The sequence below is a fragment of the Gossypium hirsutum genome, chromosome D08 (assembly GCF_007990345.1).
Source record: "Gossypium hirsutum isolate 1008001.06 chromosome D08, Gossypium_hirsutum_v2.1, whole genome shotgun sequence".
NCBI lineage: Eukaryota > Viridiplantae > Streptophyta > Magnoliopsida > Malvales > Malvaceae > Gossypium > Gossypium hirsutum.
This window is the reverse complement of record NC_053444.1, coordinates 65,188,150-65,210,221: the sequence shown is the minus strand read 5'-3', so window position 1 is coordinate 65,210,221 and position 22,072 is coordinate 65,188,150. Positions and strand designations below refer to the sequence as shown.

The 22,072-nt window shown below is 32.7% G+C and overlaps 3 protein-coding genes and 1 pseudogene across 4 annotated transcripts; all 4 read left to right on the top strand.

Annotated features, from left to right (window-relative positions):
- Nucleotides 1-626: 626 nt before the first annotated feature.
- Nucleotides 627-2,313, top strand: LOC121220380 (DNA-directed RNA polymerase subunit beta'-like; annotated as a pseudogene).
- A 5,621-nt stretch (nt 2,314-7,934) lies between these two features.
- On the top strand, nt 7,935-12,183 carry LOC107899141 (probable serine/threonine-protein kinase At1g54610). Of its 2 annotated transcripts, none has more exons than XM_041098861.1 (7): nt 7,935-8,749; nt 9,216-9,500; nt 9,610-9,927; nt 10,254-10,481; nt 10,592-10,692; nt 11,220-11,334; nt 11,558-12,183. In XM_041098861.1, the coding sequence occupies exons 1-7, from the start codon at nt 8,390-8,392 to the stop codon at nt 11,897-11,899; spliced, it is 1,749 nt and encodes a 582-aa protein (XP_040954795.1). In that variant the 5' UTR covers nt 7,935-8,389; the 3' UTR covers nt 11,900-12,183. The 2 variants fall into 2 exon arrangements, with proteins under 2 accessions (XP_040954795.1, XP_040954794.1); XM_041098860.1 differs by having other exon boundaries at nt 7,961-8,749; nt 11,555-12,183.
- Nucleotides 12,184-17,981: 5,798 nt separating this feature from the next.
- LOC107899140 (myb-related protein 2) lies at nt 17,982-20,169 on the top strand. The gene is made up of 7 exons (XM_041098862.1): nt 17,982-18,136; nt 18,235-18,441; nt 18,536-18,612; nt 18,843-18,900; nt 18,992-19,076; nt 19,146-19,215; nt 19,298-20,169. Exons 2-7 carry the CDS (start codon nt 18,237-18,239, stop codon nt 19,919-19,921), a joined length of 1,119 nt encoding a protein of 372 aa, XP_040954796.1. The 5' UTR covers nt 17,982-18,136; nt 18,235-18,236; the 3' UTR covers nt 19,922-20,169.
- LOC107898139 (cation/calcium exchanger 4-like) lies at nt 20,138-21,486 on the top strand. The gene is made up of 2 exons (XM_041100079.1): nt 20,138-20,150; nt 20,858-21,486. Exons 1-2 carry the CDS (start codon nt 20,138-20,140, stop codon nt 21,484-21,486), a joined length of 642 nt encoding a protein of 213 aa, XP_040956013.1.
- Nucleotides 21,487-22,072: the final 586 nt, after the last annotated feature.

The following is a 22,072-nucleotide window of genomic DNA, read 5'->3' as shown; positions in this document are numbered from 1 at the left end:
TCTAAGATTGCATTCTAGCCCTGCTATTGAAAAAATAGGCAAATTAGTCCCTGTACGTTAGATGAGGGGACAAAACAATCCCTCCAATAAAATTGCACGGTTAAATGTTTGTTCTAGTGTTTTGTCTCTTGGGAAAAGTAACATGAAGCTCAGAATTATGGGCGTATTCAATACTCCCAAATAAAAAGCGAATGGGTCTATTGGTCGAGTCAGTAAAAATAAATAACTAGGAATTTTGAGTTGTACATTGTGAAAAAAAGACTTTTTTTTTGTGGAATTAACCGTCCTCGTTTCTTTTAGTTCTTTTTAGAAAGAAATGAAATTATGTTCAAGGAAACAAATATGTCATGGTTGCAGGAGTCTATACATCGCATATAGGCTTAGGCTTTAAGTTAAGGGGCATCGTGGTATAACCGTCGAGGTGCCGTAGGACCTAAGACATCGAATGGAAGGGTACATAGACAAGTAAATCCCTTATGACACTCCTTTAATTTTAATTTAAGAGGATTCAACATTCGAGGGGAAGTAGACTACTCAAGAATTTCACATTTCATTTATGTCCTAATTTTGAATTGAATAAAGAATTAAGAAAATCTATATTAATAAAAGAAGAATCAATCAATGAAATGTCTTGGAACTTGAGTAAAGAATAGACCTTTTTTTTGGGGGGGTTCTAGTATTTGAAAGCGAGAACTCCTTTACTTTATCTTTATTTGGTGTAATTACTTGAGCCAGATGAGAGGAAACTCTCATGTCCGATTTTGAGGGGGGATCCCGCAGGGCCCTATCCTAATTTTTCTTTTGCTAGGCCCATCACTAAAAAACCTACTTTCTTACGATTACAAGGTTCATTCAAATATGAAATTCAATTCTAGAAATATAGTATCCCACTTTTTTTTACTACCCAAGGTTTTGATACATTTCGAAGTAGCAAAATTTCTACCAAAGCAGGTGCTATTCGAGAACAATTAGCTGATCTAGATTTGTGAATTCTTATCGATTATTCGGTGGTAGAATGGAAAGAATTAGGAGAAGAAGGCCTCACGGGTAATGAATGGGAAGATCTAAAAATTGGAAGAAGAAAGGATTTTTTGGTTAGACGCATGAAATTGGCTAAGCATTTTATTCGAACAAATATAGAACCAGAATGGATGGTTTTATGTCTATTACCGGTTCTTCCTCCCAAGTTGAGACCGATCGTTCAGATAGATGAGGGTAAACTAATGAGTTCGGATATTAATGAACTCTATAGAAGAGTTATCTATCAAAATAATACTCTTACCGATCTATTTACAACAAATAGATCTAAGCCAGGGGAATTAGTAATGTGTCAGGAAAAATTAGTACAAGAAGCCGTGGATACATTTCTTGATAATGGAATCCACAGACAACCAATAAAGGACGGTCATCAAAAGGTTTACAAGTCATTTTCAGATGTAATTAAAGGCAAAGAGGAAAGATTTCACGAGACTTTGCTTAGGAAACGAGTCGATTATTCGGGATGTTCTGTCATTGTTGTTGGCCCCTCACTTTCATTACATCACTGTGGATTCCCTCGTGAAATAGCAATAGAGCTTTTCCAGACATTTGTAATTCGCGGTCTAATTAGACAACATCTTGCTCCGAGCATAGGAGTTGCTAAGAGTAAATTCGGGAAAAAGGGTCGATTGTATGGGAAATACTGTAAGAAGCTATGCGGGGACATCTTATATTACTGAATAGAGTGCCTCCTCTGCATAGATTAGGTATACAGGCATTCCAACCTATTTAGTAGAAGGACACGTTATTTGTTTACATCCATTAGTTTGTAAGGGATTCAATGCGGACTATGATAAGGATCAAATGGCAATTCATATACCTTTATCTTTAGAGGAGCAAGCGGAGGCTCGTTTACTTATATTTTCTCATATGAATCTCTTGTCTCCAGCTATTGGGGATCCCAGTTCCGTACCGACTCAAGATATGCTTAACTATAAGTCTACAAGGGAGCCTTTTTTTTGTTGTAATTCCTATGATGCAATTGGAGCTTATAGGCATAAAAGAATCAATTTAGATAGTCATTTGTGGCTCCAGTGGCAACTAGAGCAATGCGTTATTGGTTCAAGTGAAGCTCCCATCGAAGTTCACAATGAATCTTTGGGTACCTATCATGAGATTTAGGGACATTATCTAATAGTAAGAAGTTAAAAAAAAATTCTTTGTATATACATTCGAACCACTGTTGGTCATATTTCTCTTTACCGAGAAATCGAATAAGCTATAAAAGGATTTTTTTGGGCCTACTCATATGATACCCAATCATATGGTATCTAAGCTAAAAAATTCTCTGACACTAATATGAATTCGGGACTCTCCGGTTCAACTAGGACCCCATTTTCTGACCCGACTTTCTACCAAAATCAAGATTGAGAAAATGAAGTTTTCCAATCATTGACTCAAACCCATTGACGAAGTCCACTCAGCGGAATAAGGGGGTATTTATGGCTAAACGGGCCAATCTGGTATTTCACAATAAAGTGATAGATGGAACTGCCATTAAACGGCTTATTAGCAGATTAATAGATCACTTCGGAATGGCATATACATCACACATCCTGGATCAAGTAAAAGCTGTAGGTTTCTATCAAGCCACTGCTACATCCATTTCATTAGGAATTGATGATCTTTTAACGATACCTTCTAAGGGATGGCTAGTCCAAGATATTGAACAAAAAAATTTGATTTTGGAAAAACACTATCATTTTGGGAATGTACATGCGGTAGAAAAATTACACCAATCAATTGAGATATGGTATGCTACAAGTGAATATTTGTGACAAGAAAAGAATCTTAATTTTAGGGTGACTGACCCGTTTAATCCACTCTATATAATATCTTTTTTATGAGCTAGAGGAAATGCATCTCAAGTGCACCAATTAGTAGGTATAAAAGGATTAATGTCGAATCCCCAAAGACAAATGATCAATTTACCCATTCAAAGCAATTTACGCGAATGATTGTCTTTAACAGAATATATCATTTCTTGCTACAGAGCCCAAAAAGGGTTGTGGATACCGCCGTACGAACATCAAATGTTGGATATCTTATGCGTAGACTTGTTGAAGTAGTTCAACACATTGTTGTACGTAGAACAAATTGTGGCACCACCCGAGGGATTTCTATGAGTCATCAAAAGAGGACACTTTCGAAAAGAATTTTTATCCAAACATTGATTGGTCGTGTATTAGCGGACGATATATATATGGGTCCGCGGTGCATTGCCATTCGAAATCAATATATTGGGCTTGGGCTTGTCGATCGATTCAGAACGTTTCGAACACAACCAATATCTATTCGAACTCCCTTTACTTGTAGGAGTATGTCTTGGATTTGTCGATTATGTTATGGTCGGAGCCCCACTCATGGTTGTAACACCTCTATACCCGGTCCAATCGTACGGACCCGGTATAAGACTATTACATTTGGTGCCAAAACGATTTTAGCTAAATACTGTTTAATTTAAACATTTATACATAGTATTTTTTAACTTACCAAACCACATTTGCAAACATACTTATAGTTTCACTAATTCATTTCATATAGACCAAAATACTTCAAGTAACCCAAAATAGATAGAATTTCAAGAGTTTGCATTTGAGTCCCTAACACATGGAAACACATTTGGTCTATATATATACATGCCATTTTAATTCAAAATATGTTACCTACTCTTGAAGCTCTTGAGGATGTGATGAGATGAGAGATCTCCTAACCCGATTCTACCTCTTCGAGTCTAACTGTACCTACGCATTAAAAATAAACGCGTTAAGTCGGTGAAGGCTTAGTAAGCACTATAGGAATAAATAGGTAAATGAATCATAAAAAAATATTTTAAACTTATTCAATTAATACATATTTACACACATATAAGTTTCTTCAGCTATGCCTTACTTTAATAAAAAATTAACTTAAGTTATCAAACTTACCTTAACACATTGGTGATTCACTTTTTGTTCACAACTCATATTCTTAGCCCAAAGTAAACTTTATAGAATACACCGGATATACAGAACAAATACAGAGGTGCATTATTATGCACTATTGAACAGAGAGCACTAAAGTGCTATACAGAGAGCACAAATGTGCTAAACGGAGAGCCTTAATGTGCTAATAATCAGAGAGCTCGCTAAGATCCCTTAATGGCATGCCACTGATATCCTAGTAGTTCTAAATTCCGTCTACTTGGGCATTAAAGCTGAATTTCATATATTTAAATACTTTACATAAATATTTCAAAAAAAATTCTCATTTCTCCATCATCTACAATTTAGTCCCCATTTCACAAATCACAAATATCACACTTTTTTCACACATATACTTTTACCACAACATCGTTACTCAGTGTTCAAACAATATACCATTTCATATTCTCCACCTATAATTTTCTTTACAAATTTCATAATTTCATAATCTAATATTTTTTTTACAAATTTAAATATATATTTTACATTTCTATTCTAAGTAATTTCATACTACAATACAAGTATTTAAATAAAAATAATTTAAAAATCTTGTAGTACTTACAACAAAAAGGTTGAGATGATGTATTTTCTTCTGCCTTCACTCATTAGCCTTCTCTTTCCCTTTTTCTTCAATTAGGTCCTCTCCTTTATTTTCTTTCTCTTCAATTTCATATAAAACATATAACATTTATATGTTAAAAAAAAACAATCAAGTGACTTTTTTATACTATTTAATAAAAATAAACATTTATGGTATGATAATTTCATCATTTCTTACCTTAGCCCTTTGATTTTTACTAAGAAAATTTCAAAGAAAAATGAAAGTTTGAAGTTTAGACGGTTCAACTATGATGGTAGGACATGTAGGGAATTAAAAGAAAAGTTGGATGGAAGTTGAGGGGAGATGACTAAAGGCAGTTCTTCATCTTTTCTCCACTTTTCTACACCATTCCACTAAAATATCTCACATTTTTAATTAAAATGGTCAAATTGCTACTAAGTCCTTAAGCCATCCATCTTTTTATTTTTACCCATACCATTACACTTAATAAATATCCACTTGGCTAATTACCACTTTGTCCTTCCTCATGTTTCATATTTCCTAGTATGACTCATACAACACTTTGGTTAAATTTCTTTTTAATCCTTCATTCCTTTCCTCTACTATTATATGTCTCCTAACTTAATATTTTTCCTACTTTGGCCACAACAATTTCTTTATTCTTTTAACTAAATCAATGTATCTATTTTAAAATTTCCTATCTAAAGAGTATTCTTTTTTTTATTGGATCTATATACTTCCTAATTTAATACTCAAAATTCCTATTTATTATATTTAAAAAAAATTATACTAATTCTTGACTCGATCCATCACTGTACCTAACCTCGAGTTAAAACGTGGATGTTACAATGGTGACCTGGTTGAATTGGGAGAAGCTATAGGTATTATTGCGAGGCAATCCGTTGGAGAACCAGAAACGCAACTAACATTAAGAACTTTTCATACCGGCGGAGTATTTATAAGGGGTACTGTAGAACATGTATGAGCCCCTTTTAATGGAAAAGTCAAATTCAATGAGGATTTGGTTCATCCTACACGCACACGTCACGGGCATCCTGCTTTTTTTATGTTATTAGGACTTGTATGTAATTATTGAGAGTGAATATATTATACATAAGGTGACTATTCCACCAAAAAGTTTTCTTTTAGTTCAAAACGATCAATATGTAGAATCAGAATAAGTGATTGTTGAGATTCGTGCGGGAACATACACTTTAAATTTGAAAGAGAGGGTTCGAAAACATATTTACTTTGACTCAGAGGGGGAAATGCACTAGAGTACCGATGTGTACCATTCCCCCGAATTTACATATAGTAATGTCCATCTCTTACCAAAAACAAGCCATTTGTGGATATTATCTAAGGGTTGGTACAAATTCAGTGTAGTTCCTTTTTCGCTCCACAAGGATCAAGATCAAATAAACATTCATTATCTCTCTGTCGAACGAAGATATATTTCTAGATTCTCAGTGAATAATGATTAAGTGAGACACAACTTATTTAGTTCGGATTTTTTGGATAAAAAAGAAGATAGAATTTACGATTATTCGGAATTGAATCGAATAATAGGTAATGGGCATTGTGATTTCATATATTCTGCTATTCTTCACGAGAATGCTGATTTATTGGCAAAGAGACGAAGAAATAGATTTATTATTCCATTTCAATTGATTCAAGACCAAGAGAAAGAACTAATGATGCATTCCTATTCCGGTATCTCAATGGAAATACCCATAAATGGTACTTTTCATAGAAAAAGTATTCTTTTTTTTTGACGATCCTCGATATAGAAGAAAGAGTTCAGGAATTATTAAATATGGGACTCTAGGGGCGCATTCAATCATCAAAAGGGAGGATGTGATTCAGTATCGATGAGTCAAAAATGTTAAGCCAAAATACCAAATGAAAGTATATCAATTTTTTTTTCATTCCCGAGGAAGTGCATATTTTATTCGAATCTTCTTCCATAATGGTACAGAACAATAGTATCATTGGAGTAGATACCCAAATCACTTTAAATACAAGAAGTCAAGTGGGAGGATTGGTCCGAGTGGAAAGAAAAAAAAAGATTGAACTGAAAATTTTTTCGGGTAATATCTATTTTCCCGGAGAAAGAGATAAGATATCTCGACACAGTGGCATCTTGATATATAAGGTTTAATAACTAATTTAGCCTCAACTTTTACATATTTATTCCATTTGACCCATACTCTTTTGTAGGAGGTAAATTAGAAAATTTTAAAACTTATAAAGCTAAAAGGTCAAAAAGGTCTTAGTAACAAATTTAAAAAAAAATTAATTCATTTTTAAATTTTAAATATTATTAAAATTTTATAAACTAAATTTATAAAAAAAAAGTTATAAAAATTTTAAGATTATAATTTTTATTAAAAAACAATATTTATCTATTAAAATCTAATAAAAATTGTTATTTTTAATAAAAAGTTTATAATTTTAAAAAAAATTTAATTTTTTTTATAATTTTTATGATTATTTTAATAATTTTAAATTTTAAAATGATTTAATGGTTTTTTCAATTTGTTACTAACGCTTTTTTACTCTTTAGCCTTATTAGTTTAAAAAATTTCTAATTGACTTCCAACAAAAGAGTAGATGTCAAATTGAATAAATGTGTAAAGGTAGAAAACTGAATTTATTATTACATCTTATATATAAACTCCAAAACAAACATTTAAAGGATTATTTTGCTCACTCATGTAATGTACAAGAACTAATTCATCAAATTTTCAATAAAAAAAACTAAAATATAATAAAAAAAAGTATAGTAGAAAGGTTTTTGCGGTAGTGTTACCTCTTGATTAGTTTAACCACATTTTTTTCGTACTTCAATGATTATTCACTGTTAGTTTTATATATTAATAGTATCCAAAACATTTAACTCTGTTTCAGTCCCTATACTCTGCCAATTTTATAACCCAATCCCTTTACTTTCAATCTCATAAATTTAATCCTTTACTCTTTTAATTTAATAATTGAAAGGACTTTTGTTAAATTAGATTGTATGATGTTTTTAAATAAAAATTGGTCACGTGACTAATATTGCACATGTGGAAAGCTAAATAAGCAAATAAAACATTTAATTTTGAGTTGTAAAGTTTTCGATTCTAAATTTGGGGTCGTAAGGCTTTTCGGTATTATAGAACTAGATTAAAAGTCGATACTATTTAGCTTTAAATTAGATAAGAGAGTATTTAAAAAATAAATAAAATCACATAATTCAGTTTAACCTAATAGACTAAGTTGTTAAAATTAAAAGTAAAGAGATCAAATTCTAAATGAGCTAAGAGTACAGGGACTTAAAACAAAATTAGACCAGAAGAAAACAATGACACCATAAACCTTTTAGTTTCACGAATAGAAAAAGTAACAGTTGAAGAAGCCAGATATCTTTTTATTTCTTCTTCTTTTTCCCTCTCTCAGATTTCAGCACTCTCTCTCTAAAACTCATCTTTTATCAAACTCTCCCCTACTTTCTCTCTCTAAAATCCCTCTATTCTTCTATTTTTAATACTTTCAGATATTCTTTTATTTGACTACAAGATCATTTTTCCCACTTTTTGCTGAACCTTGGAAGCTCCCAAATTCACAGTAAAAAGGGAAAGGTTTTTATAGTTTTCTTTGCTTAGTGAATTCTAGCTTTATCTTAGAGTTCGAATTATTAGTTAAAGTTTTGTATTTGGTAATTTGATGTAACTTGATCATCATGCTTTATTAAAATTGCTTGATTTGTTGTAGCTAATTATTTGTTGATTTAGAGCAAGACCCAGATTAGGATATGCTGAGAAATGAGGTTTAGGTTTAAGAAATGGGGTGTATTTTGGGAAGAGAGGTATCTTCAGGGATTGTTTCGGAATCCAGAGAGAGTAAAAATGGTAGCTTTGAATACGATAGGAGAGCAGATAATGTTACAGTTCCAAACACTGATGCTAATGTTGTAGAGGTTGAAAATGAGGGTACCCAGGAGGAGGAAAAAGCTGATGGTAAAACAAAACAAAGGGGGGAAAGGAGAAAATCAAAGCCAAATCCAAGGCTTAGTAACCTTCCAAAGCATTTGCGTGGAGAGCAAGTGGCTGCTGGATGGCCTTCGTGGCTTTCCGATGCCTGTGGGGAGGCGCTTAATGGATGGATTCCTCGAAGGGCCGACACATTTGAGAAAATTGATAAGGTGGGACTTATCCTTGTTCAATGATGATGTCAAATATGTTGTTTGTTTTGAAATGTTAGTGAGTTTAACTAGTTTTAGTTGTGTTCTTTGTTTGTGATGGTCTAATTTTCGTGGCTGCCTTTGGTTACATTATCTTGGATGCTGTTCGATTCTTGCTCATGTTCTCGATTTGTCGATACTTTTGAAGTTGCTGTTTTGATTAGGTGGGCTGTTTTTCATCTGTTCGATGTTATCCTTATTGAATGATGGTGTAAAAAAATGTAGTTTGTTTGAAATGTTTGTGAATTTAACTGGTTTGTGCCATTTCACTTGTGTTCTTTGTTTGATTTATAGCATATTGATGGTTGATTTTGTCGCAGCTGCCTTAGTTACATTATCTTGGATGCAGTTCGATTCTTGGTCTTGTCCTTGTTCTTGATTTGTAGGTGTTTTGATTCCTATACTTACCTTTCCTTACTAATGATAGATTGGCTCAGGAACATATAGCAATGTGTATAAAGCTAAAGATATGGTGACAAATAATATAGTTGCACTAAAGAAGGTCCGGTTTGATAATCTGGAACCCGAGAGTGTGAAATTCATGGCTAGAGAGATTCTCATATTGCGGAGGTTGGATCATCCCAATGTTGTAAAATTGGAAGGTTTAGTTACTTCGAGGATGTCATGTAGTTTGTACTTGGTATTTCAATACATGGAGCATGATTTGGCTGGGCTTGTAGCAAGCCCGATAGTAAAGTTTACGGAGCCACAGGTTAGCCTCAACCTGCCATGCTATTTAATTAGTAGTAATACCCATAATTTACATTGTTGCTGAGGTGGTGAGTCACGAAGTTTGATTAAACTTTATGGTACGGTTGTAGGTTAAATGTTATATACATCAACTACTCTCTGGCCTTGAGCACTGTCACAACCGGGGAGTGCTTCACCGTGATATTAAGGGGTCGAATCTTCTTATTGATGATGAAGGTCTACTTAAGATTGCCGATTTCGGACTGGCTACATTCTTTGATCCTAACCGCAAGCATCTAATGACTAGTCGGGTGGTTACTTTGTGGTATCGTGCCCCTGAGCTTCTTCTTGGGGCTACAGATTATGGTGTTGGTGTGGACCTCTGGAGTGCGGGATGCATTTTAGCTGAGCTCTTTGCTGGGAGGCCCGTTATGCCAGGTCGAACCGAGGTAGGATTTCACTTCATTTTGTTGTTTGTTCAGGATTATAAGTGTGCAAGATTTTAGCTGGAAGGTATTCCGGCATCTCTGCTCATTTATGACGTTCTTTGGTTCTTACTTGCTTGTTTAACTTAATTTATTCGTTCCATGTTTATTGCATAATGCATAGAGACTCGAGGATAACATCTTGCAACCATTAAATTACAATACCATATCTTGGAATCTTTTCACTCTTTGCTTTTTTAGTTGCATGTTGAGCATTGAAGTTGACATTCGATTTAGTTGTACTCCCACTTTATTTCCACTAACTGTTTCTTTTTTCTTTTATCAATTAGGTAGAACAATTACATAAAATTTACAAGTTATGTGGTTCACCATCAGACGAATACTGGAAGAAGTATAAGTTGCCGAATGCAACCTTATTTAAACCTCGAGAGCCTTATAAACGATGCATAAAGGAGACATTCAAAGATTTCCCACCATCATCACTATTCCTTATCGATACTTTGCTCGCAATTGATCCTGCAGAACGTTTGACTGCCACTGCTGCATTAAGAAGTGAAGTGAGTCCTTTGATTTCAGTGAACACTGTCTGATTTTCTGTAATGATTGGTTTATTTAGAATATACCCTTTGGAAAAGTCTCTTTTTCACCATTTTATTCTCCTCGGCAGTTCTTCACAACAGAACCTTATGCTTGCGAACCTTCTAGCCTTCCGAAATATCCACCCAGTAAAGAGATAGATGCAAAACGAAGAGATGATGAAGCTCGGAGGTCAATTCTTTTGCTTTATGTTGAATTTAATAATTGGCCATTTTACGAGAAAATGCTAGCTGATCAAGGGTTTGAGAATTATTTTAGTTTGATAGACTTTCATGCATGCTTTATTGGAAACCCCTGATCAACATACACTCATCTATGTATAAGCTAATGTGGTTTGCATTCTCATATATGGAGATTTAGGTCTTTCTGGATCTTAGGTGCAATGTCTTAAGTGATTCTTCGCTAAATGTAGATGACAAAGCTTGTTATGACTCGAGGAACTTTGAATTTTGCTGGTTGGTTAGATACATTAGTGTAAATGTGCAATGGTTTAGAATTATTCAATGTGGTAATTTGTTTTCTAGCAATGGTTATTTACTTTAACATACATATTTTGTTACAATCATTAAAGCTTATGCTTCTGTCTTGTTCTCGATCACACATGCAAAGGCAAATATTCATTTGAAAGCATCAAGTCATTTATATCTCCTGTATATGCTTCATTCATACATAATCAACAATGACATATAAATTTGCAGACTCAGAGCAGCTGGTAAAGCCCAGGGTGATGGTACGAGGAAGACAAGGACACGCAATCGAGCAAGGGCAGTTCCTGCTCCAGAAGCCAATGCCGAGCTTCAGTCTAATCTTGATGTAAGTCGGATAGTGAGCTATTACTTGTATTGAGATCCAGCATTGAAAGTTTGTTTTTATCTCTTCCTAGTAAGATATACTGTCAAGTAACAGTTCTGCTAAAATTTTTGTCAGCTTATCAAGTATTATTTGATAAGCTGCCTCGACTAGTCTATCTGCCTCTAGAGTAAAGGTTAAAACTTTCTGATATTTTATAACTAATTTCGGTTTCCTTGTGAAGCAGAGAAGGCGCTTAATATCACACGCCAATGCAAAAAGCAAAAGCGAAAAGTTCCCCCCTCCACACCAGGATGCAGCAGTTGGCATTCCATTAGGAGCATCGCATCACATTGATCCTGCACTTGTTCCTCCCGATATCGCCTTCAGCTCTACATCATTCCCTTATCCGAAAGAACCATTTCAAACTCGGTCAGGTCCATTAGTTGAGTCTTCCAAAACAGGTGCTCCAAGTCGAAAGAAGCATGTTGTAGGCAGCAGTTCACACGAACGATCTAAGCCTCCAGCAGGATCCCAAAACGACAATGGTGACAACACTAGGGTTAAAGGAAAGAAAAGCATACTTTAGACTTGCAATGCAGGTAAATACAACAGGTTTTTGTTTGTTTTTGTCATAGTAGCTTGTATTGTTTTATTAAAAATGCAGTCCTATATATATGTATATGCACACATATTATAATATATTATATGTATATATATATATACCTTTACCAATTTTCTTTTAAAATTTAACGCCAAAGGAGCTATGTAATTTGTTGGAACGTTCATTTCTCAGTTCTTAAAATGTTATGTTCCAAATTGTACACTGTTTAGATTAATGGAGACTGGACTGAAGAACATATAATAAGAATATATATTACTTACAAGTTTCAAATTGGTTCAAATATTTTATCATAAATTGAGAAATAATTTTTATCGAATGTATATTACATTGAAAAAATAGTCAGATATTTTTTATTTATTCAAAAATTTGACTAAAATACAATGGAATAGACTTTTGTAACTTAAAATTCCTCCAAGACAAAATTTACAAAAAAAAGAAAAAATCATATTCTAATATATCCATAATATAGTGGTCCTTTGTAATTTTGAGATTCCTCAATGAATATTCTTGGCATATACTACAAAACACAAATGAAAACATCTATATCTATACATGTATATATATGTTATTATATAAAATTTTGAAACATTTATATTGTGTTTAATATAATCACATATTCACGTGAAAGAATAATGGAATTGAGATGATAAACAGAAACAATATTTTCAAGTTATTGTGTTTATTTGCTTAGTGATATAAATATGGGATTGAAACCTTTTAGAGCAAATCTCTTTAAATTGATGGATGGGAACATTAGAATCGGACCCCAAAAGAAAAAGCAAAAACAAAATTAAAGAAGATGCAGTTGGACCATTGAAGCCTAGACAACAACTTTGCCCCAACAAATCAGATTGGCATAGAATATATGCATCAAAATAGACAATCAGTTTTATTTATATTCGGACCCAAGTTATAATGTATTTTTCGTTTTGATTTGAAATTTACTAATGTGTTGCAACAAACCTAATCCATGAACAACTCTACGTTAGACTTGACCTATTTTTTACTCCTTTCTTCTTCGATCATAATTCTTACTGTTAAGGTTACCCCTCTATTAAAATTTTCTAAGAAATAATCTTCATTATATTTACTACTTAATTTTATCAAACAAAATCCATAATATATTCAAAATTAAATATTTGTAATTTGTTATGGAACATATATAGAGGTGGCGGCGGGAGTATAATGTCAGTCTCATGGCTTCAAAGTTTTAATTAAGTTGAACCCCTTGAAGTTGCATGGAATCATATTCTTGATATTAGATGTAATTTAATTAATATGATTTAGCAAAAATATATAAATTCCTCATTAATCATCAATGTTGAGAAGCACCGAAGTGGGAGAACCCATTTTTGGTGGCTTTGGGTTGAGAAGAATAACCAAAAAATGCTTCACTTTGAGAATATTACTCATTTTCTTTAATAAAATAAAATAAAAAAGAAAAAGAGAATATTACTCATTGGCTTTATTTTGAGTTCAACATTTTATAGCTTTTATTTATGTTATTCGTTTCATGATCGTATTTAAAATTTTTATTACCAGTAAGATTATTACACGTGTATTGCTTATGATTGAAAAATTTTAAACACAGAATCTATGAAAAGAGGGAAATGAAAGTACAAGGAAGAACAAATTAATAATCCATGTTCCCCACTCTCTCTTTATTAAATCATTTAAATATCAAAAACAAATATTATCATTGTTATCTTATAACATTTGCTTCGGTTGAGTCTTAACTTGGTCGATATTGATATCATTGTCGACGTAGGAGTATATTATTTAAAAGTTGAAATAAATTCTAAATATTGTACCAACCGTTTTTTGAGGGTCATGGAAAGGCAGTCAACATCTGCTTTAATAACTTGTTCAAAGACATCGAAATAGATTCTCTCAAACTGCATAAAATATTCTTTACCTTCACATTTCTCAATCAATTGATTTTGATTTTAATTTGCTTATATTATTGAATTTGTTTATTTTTTTGGAATATTTTATATATATATAAACAATATAAAATTAAAAATATATAACGCACGAGAAATTTAACAAAACCCATCTATAATATACACGGGACTAAAAGTCCCATATATCGCAAGTCTCCACTTTAACTAGCAATAGGCTAATAATGTCTTCGGACATCATCATATCATATATCTGTATTACATTTAAAAAGTTTATTGAGTTGGTGTTATTATTCAATCAGATTTTAATTTAGTTGATTAATTATTAAAAATATTTTTATCATTTTAAATAATGTGAAATCTAGAAAATGTACTTAATAAAATTCAAATTAGACTTGTTTATGGGTCGAGTCCCAACTTAAAAGTTTGGAGGATTTAGTAAAAAATATAAGTCCAAAAAATGGGCTTGAATAAAAAAAACTCATTTTTTAAACGGGTTGAGCCTCATGTAAGCTTTTTTTTTATGTAGGCTCGGCCTGAATTTGAAAAAGTAACAAATTATTGCTGTTTTTTTTATTGTTTCGCTATTATATTATTACTATTTCGTTGTTATTATTTGGATATTGTATAACTTTTGTTTTATTACTAATTTCGCTATTATTATAGAGGTATTTGCTTGCTAAATTGTACTTATTTTAGTCTTATTAAAGTATTTTTTTTATTTGTTGGGAAACATTTATTTTAATGTTTTTGGTATATTTAATTTATTATTATATGAAAAATTTTAATACAAGTGAGTCGGGTCGGGTTCAAGTTTTAACCAGGCTAAATTTGGACAAAAATTTAAACTCATTTTTCGGGGCCTAAAAAACGAACCTAAATTTTTACTTGGCCTAACTTAGTCTATGAACAACTCTAATTCAAACCCAAAATATCATATTGTTTAAAAAAAAATTACCAATTCAACTAATTAAATCTTCATTTCATCTTTAAATCAAATTTTTTTATAAAAATATTTTTCCATAAATATTTAACTATGGAAAATTATAAATAAATCTCTCCTCGAAATATATATAATTATTAATCTATTGTGTTGGTTCTTACATGATATGGCGGATATGTTGTTGATAACTTAATATTACGAATTTATTCTGTATTAGCTGTAGATATTATTCTATTTTATTTATTTAATAATTTAGGGTTTATTTTAATTAGGCATAATAGTATAATTCCAGGTTATCGCCATGATTGGATCACTCACTGCAAATGCTAGCTATTATAGCATAAGCATATTGAACTTGCACTTGACACATTGCAACTTACACTATGCCACCAACAATGGTTTTTGATAACCAAATCCATTTTTTTCCCCCTTTAAATGCTTAATTTAATGATCGAGATAACTTTTTTTTATCACCATAAATGTGATATGATTCACAATATATTCGTGATTATGATTTAGATGATAGGACAAAACTTGTGTTAGAGAATCGTACCTCAGAAATTTTAATCTATTTTTTTTTAAATATTTCAGGTTCAAATTATATGCTAACAGTGATATAAGTATAATCAAGAATTATTTAGGTTTAAATTGTTTAAGCGCGCATATTATACTTCATTTTAAACGTTTAAGCATTATAGGTGATGGTAGTAGGAATTGTATAAAAAAGTTAATAGCAAAAATCTTATTATTATATTTAAGTTTCAACATGTTACTAAGTTCATTTCAACATATTTTACCAACGAGACTTTGAGTTTATCGGTGAAGGCTTAGACTCTGAGATTTTGATTGTCTTAATTTGACTCTATATTACGTAAATCATACATGAGTTGTCTCCAGATTTATTTTAATTTTCCCAAATATATTCTAAATTAAAAAAAAAATCACCACGTCCCCTTGTATTTTTAATGCATTGTCTATTTTTGTTTAAAATCCTCTTGAACTCTTAAATCGAAAAAAATACATGATTAAGCACGTTTGAACTTATGTTCTCCTGGTTATTACAATAGATTAAACTGAACCTCAAATGACATAATTAATACGTTTTACTTATAATCCTCTCAAACTCTTAAATCAAAGAGAAATACACGATTAAGCACGCTTAAACTTATATCCTCGTTATTACAATACATTAAACTAAAACTTAAAATGACATAATTAATACATTGTACATGTGAATTCAAGCGTAGAATAAGAAGGTGAAAAGATAGGTAACACAACACTATACGAAAAATATTAACAAGTGATTTTTTTTATTCTAACTCGAAAATATTAAATTTGCATGCAAATTGATTAAATTGTGTGTGTATATATAAGAAGCCCCATGTTTTGGACGTGCAGACGGTGGATTCATGCAGGGAAATAAAGTTGAAATTGCATGTGTTTATTCATGGATATTTAACACTGATTTAAGCTGACATTTCTGTTTAAGAAACCTTTTCCATTAACTTAATTAAGATAATAAAAAAAAAGTAATCAAACAGAGAAAAAGATCAACAACAGTTAGAGATTCATACAAGAGAATATTATTTCTCACACACAAAAAAAGCAGAAAGGTCAAGCTCAAGTTGCCAACCACTCTGATATTTTAGTTTCTGTGTTAAATCAATGATCTCTAATTATATTTATACACACAACATATCATCTAGAAGTTACTCAAAATTTTTCATTAATCTCAAAAAAAATATATATATATTTTAATTAGACCCCAATTTTTTTTAAATATTTTCATTAAATTCCTATAATTTTTGAAAATTTTATATTAGACACCCTCAAAACTTAATCTTTAGATCCATCATTGATATTCATCTCACTAGTAAAATAAATGAATGATTAACGGAAATGCACGATTAAAAAAATGATTATAAAGAATCGAACTCGAAAATTTTTAACATGACAGATGCTTATGGTTTAGGTTTTTTTTTTTTTTTTTGCTTCTTTGCAAACAAATACTATAAAGGCCTTGAATAAGTACCAAACTTATTGAAGGAGACAAAATGGAATGAATTCTTTGTTCTATTCCTTGCTTCCAAACAATCTCTAAGAGAGCATCTTTCCCTTCTCCATTTTCATCTATCTATTTTTTTCTTAAATTTAACAAAACCCCAAAGCTTATTATAAGTGCCTCAGTCAAAAGAATCATCCTCGATATTATCAAAATATAGAATTGTAAATATTGAAATTTGAACTTTAAATTTGTTAAATTTTCGAATTTTAAAAGACACCTAAGGTTGGATATCAAACAAGTTGAAACAACAAGGTGAAGGAACAAAGGCATAAAAGTTGTAAGAATCTTGGCCTAAGTTGAGAGAGCATGGGAGCCCTTTTATTTTGAATGTCTCTCAAGAACAAAGATAGATAGTGGATTCCTTTAACCCAAGTCAGAAAATTCCTTCAAAACTTTATTAAATCCCTTGGAATAAGATTCTTGGCTTTTGCCAGTAGGGACGAATATTAATTCTCACATACCAAAAAATAATTAAAAAAATAAAATATTTGCGTCAATTCCAGTACCTAATGCAAGCTAATTGTAGTACTACTACTAAAATTAATAATTTATTTTCAAGAAAAAAATGTACTTCTCTTCATGGTCCGGTTTTAGATCACATTTATTGTAGTTGCAGATGTAACGAATATTATTTTTTTAAATTCAACTGTAAAGCAGTTGTTATAATTAGGAATGGGTAGTAGTGTAGTAAATTTGAATGGAGTTCTTTGTAATAGGTGCTGGATTACATTTTGTTCCCTCTTGCTAAAAAAATGGATAAATTAATTCATATACAGATCAAAGAGGAAATTAATCTTTTTTTTGTTAAAAATTTCATCTATTTCTTTTATTAAAAACTGGTATGGCTAACAAAATAATAAAATAGTAACATGTGGCATGTCACATGTCACATGTAACTCATGATGATGTATAAATACCCGTTTTTAACTGAATGATCAATTTATTTTTTAATCTAATGTACATGGACAATTTACTTATTTTAGTAGAATAAGGTAAATTACAATCAACTCTTAATATAAAAGTTTCTGTATTATTTTTACCATGTGACGATGGTTCACAGTGAAAAAAAGTAGAGGCACGATTTTATTTTTTTTAGCTGAGAGTGAATATTGGATCGGGTCAGGTTGTTCCATCAGTGTCAATCCCAAGATTCTATGCTTTCTTCCCTTATGTTGCTTTATATAGCCATGCTTGGAGGGTCTCACCTTTCGCTTGTAACAAGTGACCATAAGGGAAGGTGAAGAGTTTGTTTAGCAAAGATCAAAATTTCATCAAAGCCAAACAATCATCAGGTAATAACTTACACATATCCGATATAAATACGTATTTTCGACATATATCCGAACATGAGCAGGAGCATGAACTTACTGGTTTGTTTTTTTGAGGCCAGAAATGTACCACCACCATCAACATCAAGGGAAGAACATTAACTCTAGTTCGAGAATGGTGGTTCATAACGAGAGGCATTTGTTCTTGCAAGGTGGCCATGGAGATTCCGGGCTCATGCTTTCGACCGATGCCAAGCCGAGACTGAAATGGACACCCGATCTTCACGAGCGGTTCATTGAAGCTGTCAATCAGCTTGGAGGAGCCGACAGTAAGTACACCAATGTCTCAACTATTGCATACGTTACGGGTCGAGAATTTAGCTCCGCCTTGTATAATTTTCTTATGTTCTATATTTGTTGTAGAGGCTACACCTAAAACAGTAATGAAATTAATGGGAATTCCAGGCCTTACCTTATACCATCTCAAAAGTCATCTTCAGGTAATTTATGAAACATCTTGCATAGGTTGTTTATTTTTACAGTTTCGGTTCTTTCCACTGTCGATATTTATCTTAATTAATGACGTGACCGAAAATATGGCTGTTGGCGGTTTGATATCTCGATCATACACATCTTTTTTATGTTTTCGAAGCTTATAGTGAGTTACAGACATAGATCGAAAATATGAATGTTCGATGATTATGACACATCTTTCGTTTTTTTACTGCAGAAATACAGGCTTAGTAAAAATCTCCATGGACAAACTAATAATGGCAGTACCAAAATAGGTCAGAACACAGTGTTAATTTCAATTTTCCGACAAGTTTTCAATTACATACATACATATCTGAAGATTGTATTTGGATTCAATCAATATAGGTGCGGTTGCAATGGCAGGCAAAAGAATGTCTGAAGCGAACGGCTCGCCGATGAATAGCTTAAGTATTGGACCTCAAGCAAACAAGTAAGTTGATAAATCCCCCATTGGTATGTATGTATGTACGTATGTTGACTTTGATGTTCATTAATCCAGGGGCATACAAATAGGGGAAGCGCTGCAAATGCAAATCGAAGTACAGAGAAGGCTGCATGAGCAACTCGAGGTACATAATAACAACATTAGAGCTAACTATAGGGATTTAAATTACGATCGTAAATGTGTTTTCGGTTGTGCCGTATTTACAGCTTCGTATCGAGGCGCAAGGGAAGTACTTACAATCCGTGCTAGAGAAAGCTCAAGAGACTCTGCATAGACAAAATTTAGGCACGGTGGGGCTCGAAGCGGCCAAACTTCAGCTATCGGAACTGGTATCAAAAGTATCAAACCAATGCCTGAATTCGGCATTCCCGGATTTGAAAGATTTACGAGGTTTATGCTGTCAACAAACACAACCGAATCCACCCAACGATTGTTCCATGGATAGTTGTTTAACTTCATGTGAAGGGTCACAGAGAGATCAAGAAATACACAATAATGGAATGTGTTTAAGGACTTATAACACTCACAAAGATCCATTGATGCACCATCGAACTGAAACGAAATCGTCCGAAAACAAAACGATGGGTAACGATGACGATGACGAAAGAAGAATGTTTTTCGCAGATAGAAACTGTAGCGATTTATCGATGAGTGTCGGATTACGGGGAGGCTTTTCCCAGGCAAGAAATGAAGAACATAGTTTCTTAGATGTAGGAAACAAAAGGGTGGATTCAGTCAATAGATTACCTTACTTCGCAACAAAGCTGGATTTAAACGTTGATGAAAAACATTGCAAACAGTTTGATCTCAATGGTCTCAATTGGAGCTGAAGATCGGTATAAATCTCATCTCATTTCGATTACAACTCGGATTTCGGTGAAGAAAATTGATGTTCTTTCGGGATATCCGACCAAATAGAAACAATACAGAAAAGTTTAATGTATTTATTATCATCATGTATTGTTTAAGACAAGAGATGATTAAATTAAGGAAACATAGGTTGAATGTTAGGTGTTCAAAGACTTCGATTTTATTTGTATCAGAATATGAATTTTAACAGTAAAAAAAATTTAACCCATGAATTAGTTTATTCTTCGATTATTTATTTTACACCAAATTGTTATATTCTTTAAAAAAATTGTTTAAAAATATTTTTTTATTTTTTCTATTCTTTTTTGGGTAAATTACACTAATAGTCACTTAACTTCGGGGTAGCTGACAAAACAGTCACTCAAGTTTCAATTCAATCACTCAACTTTCGAAAAATAACAAAACAGTCACCACTAACCATTTTCCGTTACGGACCATTTTCGTTACAGACTTCCATTTTCCATCCCCCTCACCCTCTTCCCTACTGTCCCTTTGCTAACCCTTTTCCCCTAATATGATTCTTTCCCTCTCTCCCACCATCCCTCCCCTTACTTCAATTCTCTCTCTCTCTCTTCCTCTCAAATATCATTAAGTTTGCTACTTTGGCCATCTGTAAGTGATTGAATTTATTAATTCAAATTCTCTTCTTAATTCCAGGGCTTGGGTTTCATAGCTTCTTTTGCTGAAAACCCTAGTCTAATTCCACTTTCTAGGAAATTTGGAGTAGTTTCTCAATGAGAAATCATTGTCTCTATGCTTTAAAAAATCCTAGATTTCGTGGAATTTTCAATGGATTATTTGCTTTGATTTTGATTTTCCTATTCTATGCCTAGGTTGATTTCTTAAGAAACCCTCAATTTGCTAGTCGTCTCTGCTTATTAACTATGTGACTCAAGGACCTGGTTTCACTAATGGGTATGATCATTTTAGTGTTATTCGTAGAAAAATTAGTGAACTTGATGCATATTCATCAAATTTAGCTAATAAGAATGCTCAAGAGATTAATTTGAGCGTAAGCTCGAGCAACCCTGCTTTTTGTTATGGATTGTTTGATCATAAGTGTTTTGTTAATCCATGTGAGTTCTTGAAAGCTCATCCCCAATGTTCTTCAGATGGATTCTTTGATTACATTAAGTTTTTCTATTATGGTTGCGAAGGATTTAGGATAGTAGGGTATGTGGTATTGGTTGTTTGGCTTGCTGCTTTGTTTTATCTGTTAGGTAACACGGTAGCAGATTACTTTTATTGTTCATTGGAGAAGCTTTCACATCTGCTTAGGTTGCCTCCAACTATTGTTGGGGTTTCACTCCTTCCACTGGGAAATGGAGCACCAGATGTCTTTACCAATATAGCTGCATTTTGGGGGACAAGTACAGGTGAAGTGGGTCTTAATAGTGTGTTGAGTGATGTAGTTTTTGTTAGTTGTGCTGTTGTGGGGCCTGTCTCCCTCTATGTAGTAGAGAAGAGGATCCATATTGATAAACGATGCTTTATTAAAGAATCGGAGTTGGGGGAGGGATGGTAGGGGAGAGGGAAAGAATCAGAGTAGAGGAAGAGGGTTAGCAAAGGGACGGTGGGGGGAGGAGGGAAATCGTAAGAGTAGGAGGAGGGATGGTGGGGAAGAGGAAGAGGGATAGGAGAGGGGGATGGAAAATGGAAGTCTGTAACGAAAAATGGTTGCTCCGTTACAGACTTAACGGAAAATAATTAGTGGTGACTGTTTTGTTATTTTTCGAAAATTGAGTAACTGAATTAAAACCTGAGTGACTATTTTGTCGGCTACCCCAAAGTTAAGTGACTGTTGGTGTAAATTACTCTTCTTTTTTTTCCTCTTTTATAATAACTGGCAATGCTAGCAATGCTCGAAATTAGCCCTCCCAAAGTCAAGTCGCTGACGATTAATTTATTTCTGAATTTTACCGCTTACTTGCTAAACCTAACGAGATTGAAAAGATTTTTTTATTGATCAAAACTAGTGTTTTCATAATCGGATTGAACCGACCAATTGGGCTGGAAATCGGTCTGGAGATAGGGGTTGAACAAGTTGACTCGCGGATCAATACAAACCAATAGAACTAAGCTAAAATATAGTTAAACCAATTAACTGGTTT

Bases quoted from the DNA above. Each gene is read 5' to 3' on its own strand.
- LOC107899140 (XM_041098862.1), top strand. From the start codon at position 18,237: ATGTACCACCACCATCAACATCAAGGGAAGAACATTAACTCTAGTTCG. The intron at 18,901-18,991 runs GTCAGAACACAG...CAATCAATATAG, and splicing joins TAATGGCAGTACCAAAATAG to GTGCGGTTGCAATGGCAGGC. The intron at 19,216-19,297 runs GTACATAATAAC...CCGTATTTACAG, and splicing joins GGCTGCATGAGCAACTCGAG to CTTCGTATCGAGGCGCAAGG.
- LOC107899141 (XM_041098860.1), top strand. From the start codon at position 8,390: ATGGGGTGTATTTTGGGAAGAGAGGTATCTTCAGGGATTGTTTCGGAA. The intron at 9,501-9,609 runs GTTAGCCTCAAC...GTACGGTTGTAG, and splicing joins TAAAGTTTACGGAGCCACAG to GTTAAATGTTATATACATCA. The intron at 9,928-10,253 runs GTAGGATTTCAC...TTTATCAATTAG, and splicing joins TTATGCCAGGTCGAACCGAG to GTAGAACAATTACATAAAAT.